Source organism: Drosophila arizonae, chromosome 3 (assembly GCF_054131065.1).
Source record: "Drosophila arizonae isolate 15081-1271.41 chromosome 3, UAZ_ARI_1.0, whole genome shotgun sequence".
Lineage (NCBI taxonomy): Eukaryota > Metazoa > Arthropoda > Insecta > Diptera > Drosophilidae > Drosophila > Drosophila arizonae.
Window position 1 is genome coordinate 4,467,808 of NC_142923.1, and position 24,671 is coordinate 4,492,478.

Sequence of the window (24,671 nt, forward strand, 5' to 3'; positions counted from 1 at the left end):
CAATTGCAGAGCTTGTCAAAGTTTGCTCCTCTTTCGTACTCCTACCCCGATTTCTTCCTTATTTTTTTTTTTTAAAGCATTTTTTCATAGTTGTTGTGTAGGTGGGCGGGGGGAAGGTGGCATGTCAAATGACGGGCAATACAAACGAGAATCGACTGCACTCAACTCTGCTCTGCTCAACTCTACTCCAGGCAAAGACCTCATCGAAATACGTTCGGGAACAACAAAACATAGAGCAACTGCTCCAGCAGCAATCGTAAATAAAGTGCTCAAACGCATTCGAATGCGAAAACATTCTGCAATTGCAAATTGAGATGAAGTCAGCTGTTCGCTCGATAAGCCAATAACTATAAATGTAGTGCAAAATCAAAGCGTTCAATGCACTGTTTTGACAGCACATTACGAAATAGATTTACAATTTGAGATTACTTGAGAGAAAACACTAGAGAATATATAAAAACAAATATAATATTCGCCTTGGTTATATTAAATGTTTTTATAAAATGGAAATAAATGAAAATGTAAAGCAATTCAAATAAAATAAATTTCACTCAATACTGATTTTATAAAAAAAAAATTAAAATATAAATCAAAAAAATTTTAGCTTGAATTAAAATATATAAATATATATTTTTAAATAAATAATAAGATATACATACATATATCAAAATAATGATTATTGTAAAAAAAATATCTATACATATAACAAAAATCATACAAAATTGTTATTTAAAATTAAAAAATAAAATAAAATAAAAAGAATTAATACAAATACAAAGATTTCTGAAAATCAAAGAAGTATGAAATAAATTTTTTAAAATTTAAAATTCTAATTATATTGGAACAAATAAAAAAAAAAATAATTTGATACCATAAGATAAATAATATATTAAATGAATAACAATGATAATTTTCTAAAGTCTGTAAGCTATGATCACCAATAATAATTAAATACATATTCATACATTATAATTAAATTAAATTTAATATATTATATATTTATATTTTATGTTTATTTATTTATGCATCAAGCTAAACCACCGACAAATTGATTTTATGAAGAAATTCACTGCTGATCGCTGCAGGTGAAAACATCAAAGTAGCTAAAGATCAGTTTATTTACAAAAATTTCCAATGCATATCTAATCAAATCCAACAATGCTTAACAATGTTTATTTCGAGCAGCCACAAAGTGATTCAGCAGCTTCGCTCAGTTTACATGATATATCATGATATATCCCCATGTCCGTATCATTACAATAATGATTGCCATTATCAATGATCGGGCTGATCATAGCTGCTCGCGCCGCTGTTCGTTTGCATGTCGAAATTTCCACCCCGCCTTATCGCTGCCACATAAATTTGTCACGCTTCACACACTCACACACGAAAATTATGACATAAAGCAGACAGAATATGTGTATAAAGAAATTTCAAATGAAAATTTAAAAACAAAACAAAAAAAAAAAGTCATTATCAATTACGCCACTTAATTATTTTTATTGGAGCATAAAATGCTCCATTTCTCGGCGACAGAATAAAGTCAAACCCAAATGCACGCAGAGCGAGAGGGAAGGAGAGAGTGGATGAGAGAGAGACTGCAGACCACTTTCCTCCACACGCCGCTGTGCGTCTGTGTGTGTGTGTGTGTGTTTTGGGTGCGTGTGTGTGTGTGTGTGTGTGAGTATGTGTTGCACATGTGTCAATGATGTGCTAATTGTCGCGTGGCCACTTTTGACTGACTTTTCGGTTTTGCAGCTTGAACTGCGTACCATGCTTGCCTCCCACTCTCAGCCCGCTCCCCTCTCTCTCACCCTATCTCTCCCTCTCTGTGGGCCGTCATTCTGTGGCATCGACATTTTGCATATTATTTGAGCATTTACAGTTTGCTGGCCAATTTGCTGCTAGGGCTTGGCCCAGACGCTTGGCCAAAATTGCCAGAGCGAAGGCGTTTCACACTTTCCAATTCAATTTGCGTAGCGGGAAAAACTGTTGCATTTATATGTGTATGCATATATCTATATATGTACATATACTAGCAATATTTTGACTAGATATTGTGTATAGCTCAACGTAATGGAATTGAATTAATTTAGAAAGTATATTTCATATAGTTTAAAGCAAATTACTTCCTTATACAACTGATATCATATGAATTGTATGCTCTAGAGTGAATTGAATGGCCATATATGCATGTATATATATATATATACATGTATAGATGGTTTTGTTAATTGCTTTTGACATTTTTTAACAGAAATCCTATCCAAACAGCAAGAGCTACGAAAAAGCCAACAACGAAATCGGCAACGTAATTAGCTCTGTTGTCAATATAAATATTTTTTTAGTGTCTTGCTGCTTTTCTGTCAACTAATTGTCTTTGCTGCAGGCAATTAAAACAAATAGTTGGGCTGGCAAAAAAGCAAAGAGTGACAGAGACAACGACGGCGAATGTGTAGGAAAGAGAAGCAGATATATGTATATGCAGCATGTCGCGCCACATGTGGCATGCATAATGCAATCGAATACGTTAATTGCCTTTTTGTCTTGATTAAAAAACAATTTCAATCGAATTTTTTGGTTGTGTGTGTCTGTTGCAATAATTAAATTAAAGCTCGCAAATTAACGCCCACGCGATGCCGCAACAGAAAAAAAAAAAAAAAAACGAAAAAACTTAAAACTTAAAAAAAAATTGCAGCTGCGTTCGAGGTTGTTGCTGTTGTCAAAAAAAAAAAAAATAATAAAATAAATGCAACAATTTGTTGCCAGTGTCGCTTGTCTCTGTTAGTTTGCTGCATTGTTTGTGTGAAAGTTGTTCATAAATTTTGATGGGAGTCGCGGTTTAATGTTATACATTACATTAAAAGCCAATTAAAGTTGTAAACGTGCCATGCATTTCACTTGTCAACATGTGTGCGCCCAGGCCTTGGCAACATGTTGCCAGAGACGGGGTGAAACGCAACAATGTTGACAGGCAGTGACGCCCAAGCGGTATTGAATCCGTTTTAGTCTGGCTGATTGATGGGCCATTGACAGCAGTAGAAAAAGATGTAACAGCAGCTACAACTGCCATGGTGCATGCTAAGTAAATGTGAGCATGACTCAACAAGTTGCAACACCCACGCACACTCAGCGAGAAAGAGATAGACTGAGTAGTTAAACGCCCAAGTTGCGTTTCAGCTCATGATTATCTGTGCGGATCTGCGCTACAAAAATACAGCTTTTTAGTGTCAATTGCCGCGAAGTTTATATCGCTGATGTTGCGATTGTTGAATATTGATCAGAGAATATAATGGAAGTCAGTTGACTCCGCCGATTAGACGATGTTGCAACCAACTCTTTGCATATGAATTATGAAGAATGTTGCAATGCCCTAGGCGCGTAATATTGAGAAACTGAAGCTATTTGTAAAGGTGCTCATATGGCACAGCTAATGATTAACTATTAGAAGAACTTAAGAGCTGATGGTGTTTTTTATTTGAATGTGTATGTATGTATATAAAAATAAATTCCTGTCAAATAAATTAATGACAGTCGTTTTATGTCAACTATTTATTCCTAACTTAGTAGATCATTATATGAAATGAAAATAATATGTAATATTAATATATTATATTATATAACATATTTTTGTTAGCTATGGTAAAAAATTCAAGATAATTTTCTACTATTAGGATATCTTAATAGTATATAGAGTAAGCATATTATAGCTCGACCATACATCGCTGCATATCTTCTTTAACTGCATTCATATAGTCTCTCAAATATATTTAATATATATTTATAGTACAACCCCCAATCATAGGTCTTTGCTGTCTCCCTTTATCTTTCACGTATCTGTGTCATGCCTTTTGCCTACGTTTTATCTATCTATTCTCTACTTAAAACTCATCTCCTCATTTACGCAAATCTTAATATGAAACTTTTCTAAGAATAAAATGAATTCTAATAGCTAGATTCGTTACCTTTGAAACAAAAACTCTCTTAATGATGCCCCTATTCCATTTCATATAGGATATGTATATTTATTCTATTTTGAAAAGTTTTCAGCAAATTTGATTTGTGAGTTGCTGCAACTGGACTTGAATTTCATTTCATTCAAGAATAAGCACTTTACCAAGAACTTGCAATTATTGTTATGCCCAGCTCTCTGACAGTTGGAGAAGGCCTAGGGGAGCGAATGCACACATTCACCTAAAAAGAAGAAAATAACTCTGCCATGGCCTTTAACATCTCTAGACATTCCAACTAACAAGCCCTGTTCGTTCGCCTTTTGGCAACATTGTCTGAACTACAGCTGAAATAATTCTAATGCCTTTTTCAATTTTCTTTACTCTGTTGCAGGTAAGTGCAGCTGCGAAGTGCTCAGAAGACGCCAATGTGCATGTAAGTAAACAGTGAAGCATCTGTAGTGGAGAACCAACCAACCAACCCACCAGATGCGTTCGAGCTAGTCTGTGTGGTCTGCATTTGCCATTAGGTGAGCCACTCCTGACAACTGTTGGCACTTCCGCTGCCAAATGGCAAACAGCAATTGCTTCTGCCTGTCCCTGCCCCGCTCTCTCCCTCTCACGCTCTTCAGAGGTAGTTGAACCTCCAATGAACCCACACACTAAAAACTCTATAACAACAACTAGAGAACAACAATAAAGCGGCGTCTGTTTAACGATCGTGACCAATTTGTTGGTCAAATCAACATCGACATGAGCAAATATTTACATTATACGATCGTCTGGCTGGCTAGCTCTGTTCTGAGCCTCGCCACAAGCCCGCGGATCCCCGCCGCTGTCAGTCAACCCAAACAGACTCATGTGTTTTCAATTGCATATTCAATTGAGCATGCGAAAATGCACTGAGAGAAATTTAAAAAAATATACAAAAATGTATCAATTTAACTAGCGAAAATTTAATAAATGTTTAAACAAAATCTTAAAATTGTACACAAATTTTTATAAAAGAAAAAAAATACTCAAAAAGTACATAAATTTATATAAAATTTATAGGAAATATGTATGTTCAAAATTTTTCAACTTATTTATTTTGTTTATTTATATTTTTCGCTCAGTGTATAGTGCAATTGCAATAAAATTTTCGCGGCGGCCCCACAAATGTGACGTGTCTTGATTTGTTTATAAGCGAATTCGATTTTGCGCCATCTAGCAAATTAATTCGATATAAGTTGTAGTTGCCTCTGCCGCTGCCCTTCCCCTTCCTCTGCCTTAGCCATTGCCGTTGCAGTTGACTTAATTGAATTGTTAGCCAGAACTCTTGGCGTTGATTTGACTACGAATTATGCGACTTTTGCCTTGGCGCTGAAACTTTGTACAAATCTTCAACTAAAAAACCCTTTTTGACCCACTTGCAAAGTAGCTGGCCCAAACAACAGCAACAACAGCAATAGCAACAACAGCATGAACAGGAAAAGTACTTTGCTCCAAGTTTATGGCTTTCATTTGCCGTGCTTTCGTTTTCGTATTCGTTTTGCCTTTTCTTTGCGCAGTTGCCACAGAAAATGTGGAGAAAATGTTTATGTTCTGCTGTGGCAAATAACTGGAACAATGGCTAAGCTCAACTTGAAAGACAATTTATCTGCGGTCCACCAAAATCTTAGCCCAGCTTGTGGCACTGAAATAATGTGCCCTAACCACGATTGCCCAACTAGAGCTATAAAATATTTTATACATTTACATAGAAAGATTTGCTTAAGCTTAACTTAATATAGAAATTATCTTTAGTTGCTAGTTTATGGATAAAATTGTATTAGGAATAAATAATACAGGTAAATAGTTAATTTTTGCTTTTATTTTAGTATGATGTATAAACTATAAAAGAATATATACTAAATAATATAGAAACGGTAGACAAAACTTACAAAAATGATAGAGTTACTGTTCTATAACAAAGGGGTCTTTTTCTATGGGCCTGTGAAATTTCTGGAACAAGAATATAATAATATATATATATTAAGATTTTTGAACACACTTCATATTATATAATATATCAATATCAACATATACAAAAATTTATAACATAAATCAAAGTAAAGTCGTATATTCAAAAAAAAAAAAAAAATAGATAAATGATGAAAAAACCAGGTACTTATTGCATAATAACAGAAAAAATGCCCATCAAGCTAGTTACATGCGTAATACCTGGTTATTATACCTGGCTATGCATATGAATATCACATTCGAATTGGATGGAATAACTCTCGATGCGCTGCACAAATGAATGTTAAGCCGCACAGTTCGAGACTAATAATAGCTTACAAAAAAAAAAAACAAAAAAAAAAAAAAAATTAATAATAATAAATAAATAAAAAAATTTTGTATCTCTCTATATAAAAAATGGTATTATATTTTGTGCATAAATTGGTATTTGGTTGTTTTGTGCGGCGCAGCGTGAATTTATTTGGGCCGAAAGCAATTTGGCGTACTGTCAAACGCACTCGGATGACAAACGAAATGTGAAATGTCAACGGATTGCCATAAAGAGGGGGCGGCGCGGCCCTTAGATGAGTGGGCGTGTCCATTAAAAGAACCATTAAATGCACACAGAAGCAGCAACAACAACAACAACAACAAAGGCATTTATACGATTGCAAACATGTTAAGCATCAGCGAAAATATTTGAACAAATATTTGCGGAACATGCACAAAACATGAAACATGGCCAAAAGCACAAACGGCCAGTCCAATAGACAAACGACAAACGGACAGAATATACAAAAATTCAATTTACAGCCCACAATTGTTTTGATTGCATTTATTGTTCTTGCTCGCCTGCAAAAAGGGTATTCCCAAAGGGTGCCTGACCATCTACTAAACACACACGCAATTATTGAAATATTGCTGACATTTGCAATTTCAATGTGAATTTTCATTTTAATTTAATGCAAACATTCGGCACATCTGGATTAATTATTAAAATGCAACTGCGAATTTAAATTACTTTTTTTATCGCTCACTTTTAAATCAAGTGCTGTCTCCTGTGATTATATAAAGCCTATATACGCATATACATATGTATATATACATGTTATATTAATTAACCGAACATTGTTTGCTTGGACAGCTTTTCAGAACTGTTCAGTGAACTGCACTGCACTGCAAAAAAATAAAAATAAAAAATAAAATAAAATAAATGGCAAGCGCAAATGAAAATTAAATTCATTTCCCACTCAGTAAATCAAGTCAAAATGTTCGATTTAAATAAAATATATATCCAAAATATAACTTTTATTTTTTTATTCGCTATTAAAATTTTCATTTATATTGTAGTTATTTATTTATGGCAAACTAAAATGCATATCATATTTTAAAATAATATAGAATTCATAGTTGCCTCTGATAGCAACCAGCACAATAAAAAATGAGTAATTACATATTTATACGACAGCTATTTTTTTTTTTTTTTTTTTTTTACTAACGCATTATATGTGAATATTATTGAAACTAAATATTTGCATAGCTCTGCTTAAAAAATAATATACTAAATATATACAAATATGAAAAAAGAAAAAGAAAAAAAAAGCGATAAGTTAAAAAAAAATAAAATAAATAAATAAAAATAAAAAATAAATGAAACGAAGAAATATTTAATCAAACAAATCACAGAACACTCATCTCTTCCAAATTCCGCTTGTACCATCATTTATATTTAATATTTTAAGCAAAAATATTTCAAAGGCTCTTCAAACTAAATTTTTGAGCAACAATAAAAGCAAATATTAATGAAATATTCTGATTAGACTTGGGCAAAATTATGTAAATAATGATATACTAAATTTATATATTTATTATAATATATAAATATATATTTATTATAATATAATATTTATTATAATATATATTTGATTATAATATGTATAGTATTTTATATGAGTTAAACATCTAAAACCAAATAATTTTATAATTGAATGAGAAACTCTAATGAAGGGAGAAGATAATTATGGAGTGTGAGTTTTTAGGTTTGTCTTCATTTGAAATTAATCTCATATTAAAAGAGTGAGAGAGAGAGAGAGAGAGAGAGAGAGAGAGAGAGAGAGTTGATGTAATTGAGCTGCACATAGGAAATGAAATTGCTTTGTTAACAAAAACATGAAATGCAATTCCTATTACAAGAGGGGATATTGTGATGCCTCAGGGAATCTTTACACCCCGTACAGAATCTAATGAGATGTGCACACAAACTACCTGCGGAGCGAGTAGCCTTGAATTGTGGAAGAGTCGGAGTTGGAGTTCTCGGTTGATTAGACTCCATTAGAGGCGGCAACAACAATGGAAATACAAAAGGAGCTGAGACTTGGCGGTTGAAGAGGGAGCAGAGGCAGGGAGAGTAGCGGGGGCTGCTCATAGATACGCTTAACTGTAAGCGCATTCATTGAACTGGGTAAACAGCAGCCAAAGGGTAGCTGCATATACCTACGAACAACAATTTGAATCGCAGACAAACAAAGTTCAAAGTGCAGTTGCCTGGGGGGGCTTAGCAGAGGCTGCACTTGTTTCCAGAGTGGGTTTAATGCACGATAACACGGAATGGAAATGGGAGTGGGAATGTGAGTGGAAATGGAAATGAAAATGGAATTACTTGAAATACACGACGTGATAAGCTGGGCAACTCGAGTGGCTAATGAAGCGTGTGGCTTTGTCGCAGTTGACAAGGGCCTTCAATTAGCCATCAGGGAATTCAGAAAGCCAACACAACACGCAACAACCGAAGATACATTGGCTTATAGAGTTTTTTCCTGATTTTTAATTAAATTGCAATCAGTAAAGACAGAAGCTGCGCCCGAACAACTTTCCAACTTGTATAAACTATGCAGACAGACAAACAGAACCAGGCGCCAGCTGTACTTAATCGAACTGATAAAGGGGCGTGGCAGGGCTAACCCAAGAGGACCGAAATCCAAAAAAAAAAAAACGTAAGCCAATGAACCCAAAGTTTCAGATTGATGGAAGAGAGAAATTCTTAAGAAATTCTTGAGAAGTTGCAGTCAACATTAACTAAAGCGAAATGTTCTCAGATGTCGGCTCTTAAAGGCGAGCATCATTTATTTAACGCAACGCAAGCAGCGACGTCATCTATCATATCGATAAGCGATGTTCAAGGAAATGACAAGAAATTAAATAAAAACACGAAAATCAATAAATTGCATTGCCTCCAAGCCCAAGGCAAAGGCAAAGGCAAAGGCGAGGACGAACTGCCCCCAAAGCAGCCGCTGCGAGCTGAAAATCTCTGTAAACTGTCATTAAATATGCATATGAATATGCATACATACATATATATATATATCGAATATATATATATCGGATATGTAAAGGATGTATATTGCACGTGATGGCAGCAGACAGATATGCAAATCGCTTTTCAGGCTGCATAAGAAGCAATCGCCAATGGGATGTGGCACAAAAAGTTGCATAATTTATGCTTTCGATATGCTTCACATTTAATGAGCTCTTATGGGTGTTCAAGTGTGTGTATACCCTGGAATTTTCCATTTTATGCATAATGCACGCATGTATTGAAACATCGATCAATTGATAGAAAATTATGTGTGATCGTTAGTGATAATAGTGCGCCTACAAAAATTAAATTTACCAATCGGGCTAATAAATATTTTAACTAATTGATATAATCATCGATAACAATTCAGATTTATGTTAACCATAATATCGATAATAATATCGAAAAACTATCAAAACGATCTAAAAATATGTTAACATATCGATCAAAATATATCGATAATTCTTTACTGTTCTTTATTAATATTCAAAATCTCTAAAAAAAATTTACTAAATTTTATCAACTATTTTAAATATACCACAATTTATTGCGAAACTCTAAATATCGAAAAATATATCGTTAATTTTGTCTTTTCTAATATTCTTTACTAATATTCATAATCAATAAAAAATTATTATTCAATTTTATCAAATACCTTAAATTATTATTATAATCGATAAATTTCGTTATGAATAACAATTATTGTATATAGAAGCATAGTCCAGAGTATATATATATATAGGTAGTCATAGATAGTCGTATAGTATATTTTAAAATTGAAGCGCATTTTCCTGTTTTGCCCTGAAAAAAATGTTTTGCAACACTTCTTTAAGTGTTTCGAGTGCACTGGCTGCTCGCTTCTGCTCGCTTTGCGCAATTCCCAACACTTGGCGCTCTCATTAAAAATTGCGTTTGAAAAGAAATGTGTTTATATTGGATGGCGGGAGTACCCTTATGCAGCCAAAGCAGCAGCAGCAGCAGCAACAGCAACAGCAGCAGCCAGCCAACTCGAGGAATTTATTTATTTTCAATCAATGTATGCCTCGCCTTCCCCTTCTGGCTTGGTCTTTAACATGGCTTGCAGCATGGCCGGCAACTTTTGTCGTTTGCCCACGGAGCGCGTGCCACTGGAATATTTATGAGCTGTGTCCATCCATTGGCCACTACTTTGGCCCCGACTGGAGCATTGGAGGTAAAATCAACGTTGACCCAGTTGGCCGTGGCAAGGACGGAAACCGACTGGCTGGCTGCCTGGTTGGCCTCGTGACTCTACTCGCTGCAAGTGAAAGTCAAGAAATTAATTTTCCCAGCAACTCATTAATATTAAGTGCAAAAGCCCAAAAAGGCAATCAGACTTGCACATAATGAGACGCAGCCCATTCCAGCGTCGCCCGTTGACGCTCCGCGCTTTAATTGCTGCAACATTTGTGACAATATTAAAAGTAGAGCCGAACCCAAACCCGAACCTGAACCTGAACCTGAACCTGAATACCAAATTGAGATCCCAACTCAGTTCCTGCTCAAATGGCGTTTCGATTTCCGTTTCCGCTGCGTTTTCCATTTACGCTAAATTGTTGCCCCGAAACTCCTTTGCGCACACGCCTCCTGCTCGCAGCGCAAATGTGATTTATGGCACGAAATTACAGCTGCTAAAAAAGCTAAAACGAGAAACAAGAAAAAAGAGGAAAAAAGATATAATAAATATTTGTTGTGCAGCAAACTGTTGGCTGTAAGTCGAAATAGTTATGCTCTATGTGCATGCAGATAATGAAGCTATGTGAACTGATTGAGAATCAAGATATGTATGTGTATGTAGTATGATATGTATAATCAAGATACGTATATATATGTATAAAGATATGTGTGTTTTGTATGATATGAATTCTTAAGCAAAGTTAGAGATATTTCACTTTATCATAGCTGCTAATTTGGCTTGCTTTTTTTTCAAAATCAGCATTAAAATCAAATCAGCAACTGTTCTAAATTTGACGTTAGATTTCCTCAATTTGTTCCTGAAAGAAATTACGACGAATCTGACATAATTTATATAACACTCTCTTTTTTTTAGCTCTGAAATTAATCAGCTTACCTCTTAGATAATTTTAAAAAAGAAAAAAAACCAAAAAAATATTTTATTTCCAAATAAAATTCTTAAAGATATAGCTAGCCAGCAAATTGCAAGAGCTAAACAATGCTGTGAAATATTCAAAAGTTATCGATAGCAAAATAACGGTATATCGCTAAAATGTCTTGGCTACAGCAACGTAGGGCAACAACTACTTTATAGCTACTTTTAGCTTAGTTCCTCTGGCCCTATCTCTCTCTTTCGCTCTCTCTTTCTCTCGCTCTGTCTCTCTCTGTGTTTTTTATTTGTTTCGTCGGATTTCCGCTCAAATCGATAGCTGTAAATTTATGACCAGTGTTGCCATACTAAATGAATTTATGGCAAACGCTTAGCGCTCTGCCAAAGAATTCTGGGCGCTAAGGCGGAGCCTTTGCTTGCATTTTGCAAAATATGCGTAACTTTTTGGCTCCTGCAACTGTATGTATATGTGTGTGTGTATGTGTGTTGTTGAATGCGCCCGCAGCAACAAGCCCGCAAAAAGTTGGCAACACTGAAAATTCATTTTGGTTTTTGGGGCTTGGCTTGGCTTTTTTTGCTATCTCTCTCTATCCCATATATAACTATACCTCACACACTCTCTCTCTCTCTCACTTATTCTCTCTTTTGTGTTTTTTCCTGTTGTGCTCGGCAAAAAGTTTTTGTGGTTTGTGTATTTCGCCTAAAAGCAGGCTTTGAAACTTTGCATAAAATGCGCTGCAGCTCAGCCTCGAATCCGTACCGTACGGTCAGCCCATGGCTGGAGCGACATACATTTTTTTTGTCTATTTCTATTTATATTGTTTTTTTTTTTTTTTTTTTTTTTTGTGCTATTTTTGAGTCGTTCATAAATTTGACACTTTTGGCTTTTAGTTGCTGCTGCCACATGCCGCATGCCACACACCAGTTGCCAGTTGCCAGTTGGCATGCATTTGAACTCCCTTTCTGTCTCTCTGTCTCCAAGTCTTTATCTATGCAAAAGTAAACTTTTGGCTCTCGTTGCGGTCTTTTGAATTGCAAACCAGTTGAGCGAATTATAAACTCAGCTGCGCAGTTATAATGCAAACTAGAGCCAAGATGCTCACAATTGAGCATCACATAAATTAGCCCAGAAACCAGATGCTCTTCTGCTCTCCGGCTCTGCTTGCGGTCTGCTGCTAAACTAAAAGCTAAATAATGAGAGCGGCAAAGTTTTCATATTAATTTATATATTCGCGGTAGTTGGAACCATAAGTTCTTACAATGTCCAGAGTGCTTGGGCGGGTGTAATCCTTAGCGCAGGACTTGTCAGATTTATGGCGGCAAAGTTTGAAATGCATTACAGAAAGATATTTAATTAATCTGAGCTGTGTGGAAAAGTCTGTAAAAATAGTGTGGCTGAGCTAATTAGATGGTATTTATAAGCATGAGACAGGTTGAGCAGTCTCAGACAACCTAAGCCTAAATGCTCCTAAATATTTTTCTTGTTTGCCTATTCAATTATCAGATGTTGCAAAGATAATCATTGTAAGGATGCGAGTTATTAATGCAGGCTAATTCCAAAGACTTTATCATTATTGTTGACTAGCGAAATACCTTTAGTCGGGAGACCCTGACTAAGATAGAATCAGAGCCCCTATGAAATGAAACCCGAACTGCATATAATAAAACACTAAAAATTTCGCTTAGGCCTAATTTCTATCCTCTAAGGCTAATAAGATCGACAGACGAACATCGTCTTGATCAAGATTACAAATACTTTCTAGGATCTGCCACGCCTTCTATTTGCTGCATACATTTTCATATGAATTGTAAGCCCTACTAAGCTACGGTTTTAAATATAATAATTTTGTTTAACTTATTTACTTAAAAGTTAAAGGTTTTACTCTAGATGTCTGAAACATTAAATTAATAATATTTTATTTATAGATTTGACAATATTTGATTGTATAAAAAAATATAAATATTATAGAATCTAAATACACATAAAAATGTATTAATTAAATAAGACTACAAAAAATATTCAATATTTTAACACTCTGTATGCATAATATTTTGTAGTCTATTTGTGGAGTACTTAAATTTCTAGCACATTTGTACTCCATTACTCTCTGCTCTCCAAAACTTTATCCTTCATTCAATTACAACAAGAATCAAGGAGCTACGCTCCGTGGCATGAAAACTGCTCAAATTTTAATCCCATGACAGGCAGCTCAGCTATCAGCTGCTTATCCCTGATGAGTTATGACAGAGTCCAGTTGAAGCAGAAGTGGGAGCAAAAGCAGCAGCAATGACCCAAGTAGAAGCAGCAGGCGAAGCAGCAGCAGAAGCTGCTCTCCAGCTTTATTCTAATCATAAATTGTAAAGGCGAAAATCAACTCAGCAGGACTCTTTGACTACGTATTTAATTGTGGAGGAATGCAGCAGCTGCTGCTGCTGCTGCACATCTGTTGATGACACTTCCGCTTGGTTGCAAGCAAAATTGATCACCTTTTTGAAGGAGCAGCTGCTTCAGCTTGACTCACTTTATTTCCAATTGGAGGCGACGAAGATGCTTCTCTCTCTCTCTCTTTCTGCCTGTCTGGCTGTCTGTCTGTCGCCTGTTTGCTGACTTCCGTTGCTGCTTTCATCAAAGTTCAGCGAGTGCTTATTAAAAACGTCAGACACTTTGCTCTCGACTGTTGCCCAAGAAGACAGGCTGCCACGCCCTCTCCACTGGCCCCTTCTCAGTCAGTTTGTCTGGCTGCCTCGTCATATTCGCGGCATCAAGTGGCAAATGCCCGTCAAGTTGATAGTTCCAGCTTTTATTTATTAGCTGCAGCGCGTCAGTTGCAGCAACAGTTGCTGACAGCGACAGCAATAATGGAAAGAGAGGACGAGAGAGAAAACGAGATAGAAAGAGAGAGAGAAATTTAAATTTTATTGGACTCCTCGCGCTTCCTTACTAAATTTCCATCGCAATTTTTGGTTTGTTGTTTGCCTCGTTTGTCAATTTACCGTTTTGGCAGCCGCATCCGCATTTGCATCCGCATCCGCATTCGCGTTTGCATTTGCGACTGTGCAGCCTGCAACACGTTTAGCCAAGTTTCCGCTTTTTTGTTGCCTGCTTTGCGGCGCTTTCCTTTCTCTTTCTCTTATTCTTCGCTTCGCTCGCCTTATTTGTCTGCTTTGCATGCGAATTGCGCATACGCCACGTCTAACAATTGCAATTTTTTTTATTATTTATGTGAGCGGAAAAAATGCAAAGTTAATGTCAGATAGCGACAGAAACATAGGGCAAAGAACAGTTGCCAAAGCTGAAACTGGAACTGGAGCTGGATCAAAAAGTTGCAACTAGATAGATGAGAGTAAAAAGAAAAGTTTAATTTTTTTTTCTTTGCTAGCGAACTCTGAAGGAAACTTATGTGTTGAATAAAAAATATTCAGTAAGATTTAAAAATAAATATACAGAAAAATAATCAGGAGAATATAAAAAATATACAAGACTCGAAAATATAAAAAAAAAAGATGTATATAAAAAATTTAATAATAATTAAAGTGATACAAATTATTTTTTTAAATAAATATTATAAAAATTTATTGAACGAGAAATACAATAAACGAATACCATTTGTGGACATTTTTAAGTATAAATTATTAAAAATATATTAATTAAAATTTTTAATAAATATACAGAATGAGAGAAGTAGAGAGAAAATAAATTATGGCTTCCAATATAAACTGAATTTATTTAGTTCACTCAATAAAAGATATTTATTTTTAAGGCTAGAGAGAATTGAATTGAGAATTGAAATAAATTTTTGACAGTTCTTCAAGCTGCCAGCACTTTATTTGCTGTCCTCTGCTTGTTTTCTCAGACAGTTTATATTTGAATATTATTAGTCTATTGAGTTTCATTATGAATATATACAAATTCTCGATTGAAGTTAGTGTGTGGAATGCAACTACTGCAAGCATTTGCCACAAATTGCTCTCGTTATTATTATTGTTTACTCACTCAGAATGTGCTGCATCAAATTCAACCTCCAGCAACCCCAAGCCCCTTTGATAACTTTTAGCCATGGCCCTGTTCAGACCCAGAAGTTCAGACCTCGTTACCTGTTTGCTAGATGCGTTTTGCAATGCATATAAATTTTATTTGTTCAACTTTATAATGGCAATGAAGTTGATGTTGCCACTAAACTATGTTCTATATGGGAAAGAGAAGAGGAGAGCGAGTGAGCGAGTGAGAGAGAGGGAGATAGCGTCAAAGACATGTATAAAAGTTTGCAGCGCAAAAGTTGATTGTTAGCAAAAAGTTTTTCTTTTGAGGTAACGCATAAATTTGTATTATTTATTGTTGCTTGTTAGAGAAGCACGGTGGCTCACATAGTGGTGCTCCCAGTGGGTGGCTTCAAAATATCCAGCCGCCCTTTTGGAAAACGCTTTTGTGGCATTTGATTTGCCCGCATTCATAAAGCATACATTGTTTATGCTCTGCCATATTGACAAGCAAATATTGCATACATAACTCCCTAGGGACAATTTGATTGACATTTCAGATTACAGTGCTCTTTGTTTATAAATTCTCTGCATTTATGTCATAATATTGCATGATTTTTAACTTTTTTAGCATGTGAAAGCCATGGGAATTTGAAAACCTGTGCGCAAGCATTTAATTAAAAATTTATTTTATTTAAAATTATCTCAAAATTTCAGCAGGAATAACAGTTAAGTTGGCTGCGCCGGCTAGCTGAGCGTCGTTGTTAAGTTGTCTGCACTTGTTTAGAGAACAAGCTGTTAAGGATGCTGTGTCTGGAAACTATTACGCATTATCATTATTTTTGCTTTATTTTCAAAGCAGCTTAGTTTGTATGCATTGCAGAAATAGAAATTTTTACTCTCATATTTTATATACGAAAAAAGAAACTTGTATGCTGAGGCTTAGACTGCTTAGACTACATGCAGGTAATCCATATCTACATGCTGCTTCTCAGCAGGGCTGCTGTTTTTGCTTAAATTAAACTGCAGCACGTAGCGTAACATAAATCTAAAAAAAAAAAAAATTTTGTATAACATATATTTATTTTCACATTCTTCATTGCCTCAGCTCTTAACATAATTCTAGAAAAGTCTAAAATAAAATATATCTGGCCAGAATTAAATTTCGAGAACTTGGTAAGAGTCGTACTGAAAGATATTTCAGGATATAAAATATAAAATAAATTTATTAATAATTTAATTGAATGGAAACAAATAAGAACTCTCGACTTTGGCTAAAAGTTTCTTAAGAGTTTTCTGAATAATATGAAAAATGGATTCAATGATCAAGTAACTGACTTCTTTGAAAACTAGTTCAATTTTGCACTGAGCCAGTTTACTTTAAAAACTTGCAATCCTCAATAAATTTACAGTCTTTGTCTGAAAGTCTAGCTCATCGAGCCTTGTGCTGCATATAGCACAAATACATACATATATGTATGTATATGTGCCTGTTGTAATTATTGTTGATTTTCTTGTTGTTGCAGTTGTTAATATTATTATTGCCATTGCCCAGCGGGACCCTTCGTACCACCTACACATGCACGTCACATTTTTAGCCTGCGGCATTTGAAACTTAATTATTGCGCATACGACACGTTCACACAGGCCTCCTCACACACACGCACTTGAACACAGACACACAGTTGGCTGTTGGTATTTTATTTTATTTATGAGCTGTTTCAGCTTGTGCGCAAATTTCCCAAGTGCCTGATTGCCGACCTCAGATGTCTGGCTGACTTTAAAGAATTGTTGGCTTTTAAATTTTATCAGCTGTACGAATGAATTTTTAATGCAAACGCTGCAAACGGGCTTTGCGGCCGATGCTGCTGCTGCGTCTTTTGGCCATTGTCCTGCTGTCCGCCATCGGATCCAGCTACCACACACAGGGGATGCATTTGCATTGCGCCGTAATTCAAATCGAGGCTGATGGGGCCAGTCGGACAGGTATCTCTGCCAAAGAGTTTCAAAATACAGCTGTGTGTTTATCTTGACACTCCCACACCTTCTGCACTCTCCCTCTCGCTCTCTCACTCTCTCTCTCTCGCTTTCTAATCTAAATTGCTGACAAGAGCAACAGCAGCCGCATTAGCGCCTGCCCCTGGCAAACCCTTTGTTAAAGCTCAGCCTGCATTACAGTCAAACTTCCCTCTCACTCTACCACTCTCTGTCTCTCTCTAAGCCCAAGCTCTTCTTGTTGCTCACATGTAGTTAGGCGCACCTTCATTATCAGCTGCTGGTCCTGTGCGACTAACGAGCCGCTCAATTTAATCAGCCTTTGTGCCGTACAGCCTCACAGCACGAGAGGTAGAGTCACTAGGAGAGGAAGAGCGAGAGATAGATGGCCGTTGAATGTCTACTAATCAATGCTACTCAGATTACAGCCCTGTCCAGTCAGTCCAGTCACTGTGAATTATTTTGGCCAACATATATGCATTGCGTTGATTAAAGGAAATAGATTCAACATGGTCACTGATTGTATATAATGATTAAATATGTGGATAGAATGTGAATTAAATTGAACAGAATAATACAGATTCGTTAAGAAACTTTAAAAGGAATTCTAACTCTCTTATCTCAGCATTTCAATGTCTTTATCTATGATGTTTAAGCATCTCTTTCTCTCACTTTTCTTCTTTCCTCTTGTCTGTTTATTCCCTTTTGACCAGTGGTATCTCTGTCCTTCGCTAATTCTCTTGTTTTACCACTATCCCCATCACTCTCTATCAACATTTTCCCTACTTCTTTCTCTTCCTTCCTGCCTATCTAAGTCTCCCTCTCTCTCTCTCTTCTACCACGTCCCCTTATTCTTCTCTCCTCATTCATCTCCCATCTTTCTTTTGTCTCTTTTTCTCTCCCATCTTTATGATTTGCCTTCTACCCCACTCTATCTTCTATCTGTCTTTTATCTGCTCTCAGCTATCTACTCTTTTTCTTTCTTCTCTCTTTCAATTCACCTCAAATTTTTCCTTTTCTAGCTGTTAGCACTGTTGGTTTCCTCTTGTGCTCTTTTCTCTTCTTACTTTTATTTAACATATTATCCTTTATCTCTGATTTATGACATGTAAAACAAATTAATATCAATTCGCATTATGTTTGCTTTCACAAATGAATAACTCAATATTATTTCATTCTTACTCTTGCATTTACCAGCTTAAGCCTTCTTATTCAACATATAAAATTCAAACGTTTTCCTCGATTTCTTGTCAATATGTTACACAGCTTTTGGTTTATTCCGCATATTACCTTCATTTTATGGACAATTTTTTATGCAGTGGCAATCGCATCGATGGCCACAAAGCGATTTGTGTCAGCTTAAGAGATGTTCAAGAGAATAGAGGAGAAGAGTGAAGAGAGGAGAGAGAGAGAGAGGGAGAGGGCAAGTGATGGGTGGAGATGAGAGGCGTGGCATTTATTTCAATGAAATTGAATTGGACATAAGGCCAGGCAAATGCTCAATGCGGCTGACCATAATCCAAAGAACTCCACTCCATGCCAAAGTAATTCCATATATTTGCGCATTAACGCCACATTGTGTGTGTCTGTGTGCGTGTGTGTGTGTGTGTGTGTGCCTTGGTGTACCCCCTCGCACAAACAATGGACCATTCATAAGCCTCAAGGTTAAACCGCTAAAAATCATTGAGCTACATCAAAAAGTGGCCATTGTTTCGGTCTAAGCCAAATGAAATGGAATAAAATGAACATATATAAAATGCCAAGACGCCAAGATTTATGCCAACGGCACCTTGATGGCTCCTACCTACCCCTGGGCGCCCCACCCCTCGCTCCCCGTCCACTCCTGCTTGACTAATGAACAGTCGAATAATCTTAAGAATTTGCCCCACAATGAATGAAGTCCAAGTTGAAGTTGAAGCTGAAGTTGAGTCTCAGCTGCGGTTTTGTTGTTTAGCTCTTATTTAGACATTCACTCGCCCACGTCGCTGCCTTGTTCGTTTACCAACACTGCTCGCTGCGACTGCGACTGAGACTGCGGCTTAGCTGTTGGCCCTCTGCCTGCCTGCTCATTAATTTCGCTTAACTTCACAAATTGCCAATTGTGCGCATTGGTCAACATTTTTTTTTTCTCTCTTCTTCTTCTTTTTCTTGTGCTTCACTCATTGTTATTGTTATTGTTGCCGTTGCTGTTGTTATTGTTGCTCTACTTAGAGCCCACTGCAGCATCCAGCATAGCGAGCCATTATTTTGTGCGGCTGTGTGGCTCGTATTTATTGCCTGGACTGCCAATTTGTTTTGTATGTGGGCATTGTTATAAATGACAGCTGGCTGGAGGAGGGTCCATAGACTGGGTGACGAGATATGCGCTATTTGGAAATGAAAACAAATTTATTTTATATTCATATTAATATTTGCTTATACGAATATTATTATTTTTATTAAAATTGTTTTTAAATATTTGTAATTTATTTATTTTTTGTCGATTTTTAATTTTTAATTTTAAAGAATCTAATAGAATTTTAAAAACAATTTTTATCTTATTTTTTATTTATTTCGATTTTTTTAAATTACTATTTTTATAATTTTTCATTTAATTTTTTTTTTATGATTATTTTATGTTATTTTATAGATTTTTTATATACATATATATTTGGATTTATTCTATTCCTATTATAGTTTACAGACCATGCTTTACTAATTTTTTTTTTTTTTTTTTCATAAATCTAATTATATACATTCGTTTCTTTTATATTATTTTAAAAATAATGTGTTTAAGCCTATAAAATTTACATTTTTTATTAAATTTTTATTACCTTACTATTTAATATTTTTCTTTTTTCTTTTTTTTTTTTTTTTTTAATTGAATAAACCTAATATTATTATGCTGAAGTTTAATTTTTATCTTTTTATTATGCTAGTTTAATTTAATTTTATATTTTTCTTTAATTTTACTATAATTTATATTTATGCACTACTTACAATCCCTACATTTACTTATAATGGAAAGTGTATTTGATATTCGTTGCTACAGAGCAACGGTGTCCCTTACTTATGACCATTGTTGTTGGCAATTGTTGTAACTGTTGTGCCGACTGTGAAAACACATGAATTCTTAGTTTATGAAGTTCTGCAGCAATTGAGCAGCCCCGTCGCCCCACCAACCCGCCAGCCATCATCGGCCCCACTCTGTGGCAGTTGATGCTTGTGTGGCACGTTACCTGAATCTCTGCAGCAGCTCTTGCCTGCCTGCCTGGCTGCCAGCTTGCAGGCTTGACTGCTGTGGCCGACAATAAATATTGTGACAAATTGCCATCACACGGCACAAATGGCAATTTTATTTAGTGATGACTTTTATGGTCGCCCGCACACATGGCGTATGCGTAATGCGGGCATTTGCAGCTCAGCTCGGCTCCAATTCAATTAATTAGCTTTTGTGCAAGTTTTCGGGCGTATTGATCAAATTTTCATTTTCGCTTTTTCGTTCACAGAACGCGGACAACAACAATAATTACGCACATAATCGCATCGGCAGCCAAACTGCGCACAAGGAGAAATTGCTGGGAACGCCGGAAGCTGTGCTCAATGCTCGACGAGAGAGGGAGGAGGCCAAAGGTGCGCACTCACTGTCTGAAGCGAACGCCCACTTGATTCTTTGACTAAATTAACTTTGCAGTCTTTGCAGCCAAGGCGAATGCACACATCGAAGAGGTATTGAGGGAGCACTCTTGCCACTTGCCACAGAAGCGTTGCATGAGCGCCGGACGCGACCCATCGAAGATCTACTTCCCCCACTGCACCTTCGTACACCGTTGCTCCGAGGACAGCGGCTGCTGCCACAGTCGCACCGAGATCTGTGCCCCAAAGCGCACCCACAAAGTCGAAAAGTATTTCTTTGTAAGTATTACGAATCGAATTTGAATTCCAAATAAGCCTGCAACGGGTTGAATTGCTAAATTTGCCAACTTGCTGGCAGACACATTTCTGTAAATGAATAGCTCAAGTAAAAGGGCTAGCAGGTTAGTTGTCCATTTGTTTGTTTTCTTATTTATCGAAAGTTGAGGCAAAATTTACAACTGTTAAACTTTGCTAAGTGACAGGCTAAATGAGTAGCTATAGATTAGATTGATAGATCAAGTGGTAAGTGGGCCTAATTCTAAGCCAAATTATTTCTTACTAGTTAACCAGTTATATTAACTCTATAATCTATTTAAAATGATAAAAGTTCACACAACTAATAAATGCTGGGTCTTTTAAGTTAAAAAATAAAATAAAATAAAATAAATTTTAAAAAGTAATAATAATAAATGCAGCATGAGCTAATAAAAGCAAGAGATAAATAAATTCCAATATTTTATAAAAACAATTTGATTTATTTTATGATTTATGCCTCCCATTTGGAATGATTAAATCAGTCCATTTTATTAACCATTTATTTACCATAAAAATCGGCAAATTCATTTGCCTTTTTAAGCCTAATTTTAGTATACAAAAGCCAGAGGCTTTTACTGTGTATCGGGGATAAGTGTATAAGCACAGGGCTGTATATGCAAATCTCTAATAATTGTGATTTGAAATGTTCCTCTTGCATTTCCACAAATTTGTTATACATTAATTTCAAATGAATTTAATGAAAATGTTCCTCATATAATGATGATTTCATAATCATAATAATATGGCTTATAATACAATATCATAGTATAAAATACTTTATATAAAATTTATGTATGCTTAAGTAGTTTCTCAAGAATTTTTAAAGTGTTGTCAAAGCTACCAAAATCAAGCGACTTAAAATAAAACAGCATAGTAATGTTGGCTCAGAGAAACAGACTTTAATACATAGTTTCAGCTTTATTTAAATAGTAAGCCATACTTAAATGTGCAGTACATGTGGGCGTTGCCCCACCCCAAAAAAAAAAAAACGTCCATTTAAATGAGAAAAACTAAATTTATGACCTGTCAAAATTGAATTGAAGTACAGACACTTCACTTTGCATTATCTGCCTATGCATGGCATATCCGCTCGCTTTGCTCTGTCATAATTGTTAAAATGTTAATTAAAAATAATAAGCATATCAGAGAGAGCAGCGCTCTGAGTCTGGCACATGAAATCACCTTCAATGAAAAAGAAGTCGGAAATCCAGCAAACAATGCATAATTTTATTCTCGATTTCAACATATTGAATGCTCGTTACAGAGGGGGGGAGAATAAAAGTTTATGTGGCATAAATCAGCAACAAATTGAATTATCATTGCGTCATTAAAAACTCATTTCGAGTCACACACACAGAACACAATACACCAAACAAAAAATTGATGTAAAAAGGTGAAACGATATAATTATGTTGCAATATGGCGCCCTGAGGCATGACCTACGACCCCGCCCCACACAGCGCAACGATAACAAACGCGACTGCGACAACAATCAGAGCAATTACAACAACAACAGCGAGAGTGCGAGAGAGTGAGGCTGAGGTAGAGCTAGAGGGAGAAAGAGAGAGAGAGAGCTATATGTAACTATGAGGAAAATAAAAGCTAAAGCAAACACACACACGACTCTTGACAAATGGTGAAAACTTTTGGGTGGATACATATATATAAAAGGCCATAAGCGAGGGCAGTCTAAACAGAACGCTAGCCTAAAAAAAATAATAAAAGTTTATAGTTAGACAATATCGAAACTAAGGAGATTAAAATTTATAAAAATATATAACAAATTTTAAAAATTAAATATCTCCTATAAACTCACCAATTTTTAAAACCACCCTCGCACATCTATATTCGAGCGCATTGTTGTTGCAGCTGCTGCTATTGTAGCCGTGCGCAACGATAGGAAATAACCTGCTGAACAATGCTAATTATAATGATAATAAAAAGGGCGCGCGTTCTAAACCAAACGGCGAATGGAAAACCAATTTAATGAAAATTCATTCATGAGCAGCAGATGCAATTTATGCAACTATTTACGCCCACGCCTCAATTAATGGCAGCTGCTCATGGTTAGCCAACATTGTGGTTAGCCACAAAAGGGCTGCAAATTACGAGTAAAAAGTGAGAGCTACTTGGCCTGAAACGATGTGAGAACGCACTGAAATTAATATGAAATGTGTAAAGTTTAAATATTTAAATTTTCAATTAGGTTGAATTAATTTAATTGAATAATAATATTTTATCAACAATATAAATATGAATAGAAATATTTATTATAAATAATTTTATTAAATTATTTTTTTTTATAAATTTAGAATAATCAAACTAAATGATCTAAGCATTAATAATATTAATTAATTAATTAATTTAATATTATATTTCTTATTATAATAACATTATAATAATATCAACAAAAATAATATTAATACTAAACTCATTTAATTTTAATTTTTGATTGCTCTAAATAATAAATAGAAAATAAAATTCTTAAAAATAAATATTTGTATTAATATATATATTTTATATATAAATAATTGCTTATATATAAATATGTTGTTGTCATAATTTATTGCTGCAGGCTTTAAGATAAAATTCATTTCATATGGACATAATGAAGTAGCAGACTTAATATCGAAATGCATTAAGAGAAAGCATAAGTTACACAAATTTGATTTATATAAGCAATTTATTTTAGAATTTGATTTATTTATAAATTCTTTAATGTAATTTGCTGTTAACGACCTTTCAACGTCTCAAGTCAGTAAATATCGCAAGCCATGTATTTGTATGTATTAGTACTATTGAATCATCGGTATGTAACTAAGTGCATCGACGCTCTCGCACTTTGCAGTTGTGTGCCATTGGGCAAACAGAAAAGGAGGTCACTGACTCACTCAGCTTGAATCCTCAAATGATTACAGCATAGCAAGAGCAGGATGCCAAACACGAAAGCAGGAGTCGAAGGCGAACTCTGCTAATGAGAGAAACGAAAAGTTCCTCAAATAGCTTCACAAGACAAGCTTCAAAAATGTTGTATATGAAGCCTTGTTCACAAGGTGATTAAAAATAATCTACGAATTTCAAATTTATTAAGTATAAAGTATATATAATATAAGCTCGCATGCAGTATCTCAACAGCAAATTTGAGCAGGACTTTAGCTACACATTTATACAAACGCATAAGCTTATATAGCAACAAAATTCACACATTCCAAAAACTGTTTATTATTATGTACATTATGCATAGCTGTATAATTTAGTTGGAGAAAAGTTGCTGCCGGAGTGCAGGTAATCCGGGCTAAGCTCCCAGCTGTTGCCCTCAAGGACTCCACATACCAAAAATTAGTTGTGCACTTGACTATTTTTATTAGACTTGAAGCTTGCAGCACTATGGGAAGTAAGC

The 24,671-nt window shown here is 35.3% G+C and overlaps 1 protein-coding gene across 7 annotated transcripts in view; it reads left to right on the forward strand.

Moving 5' to 3' along the window:
* Positions 1–24,671, forward strand: part of Pvf3 (PDGF- and VEGF-related factor 3) — a 119,266-nt gene that overhangs the window by 88,154 nt on the left and 6,441 nt on the right. For 4 of the 7 annotated variants that reach the window (XM_089466004.1, XM_089466005.1, XM_089466006.1 and 1 more), the window contains 3 exons: positions 4,345–4,386; positions 20,830–20,953; positions 21,015–21,235. In XM_089466004.1, coding sequence (XP_089322130.1) covers positions 4,345–4,386; positions 20,830–20,953; positions 21,015–21,235 — 387 coding nt within the window. The remainder of the gene's footprint in view (positions 1–4,344; positions 4,387–20,829; positions 20,954–21,014; positions 21,236–24,671) is intronic. The other 3 variants (XM_018004527.2, XM_089466008.1, XM_018004528.2) reach the window with 3 other exon arrangements.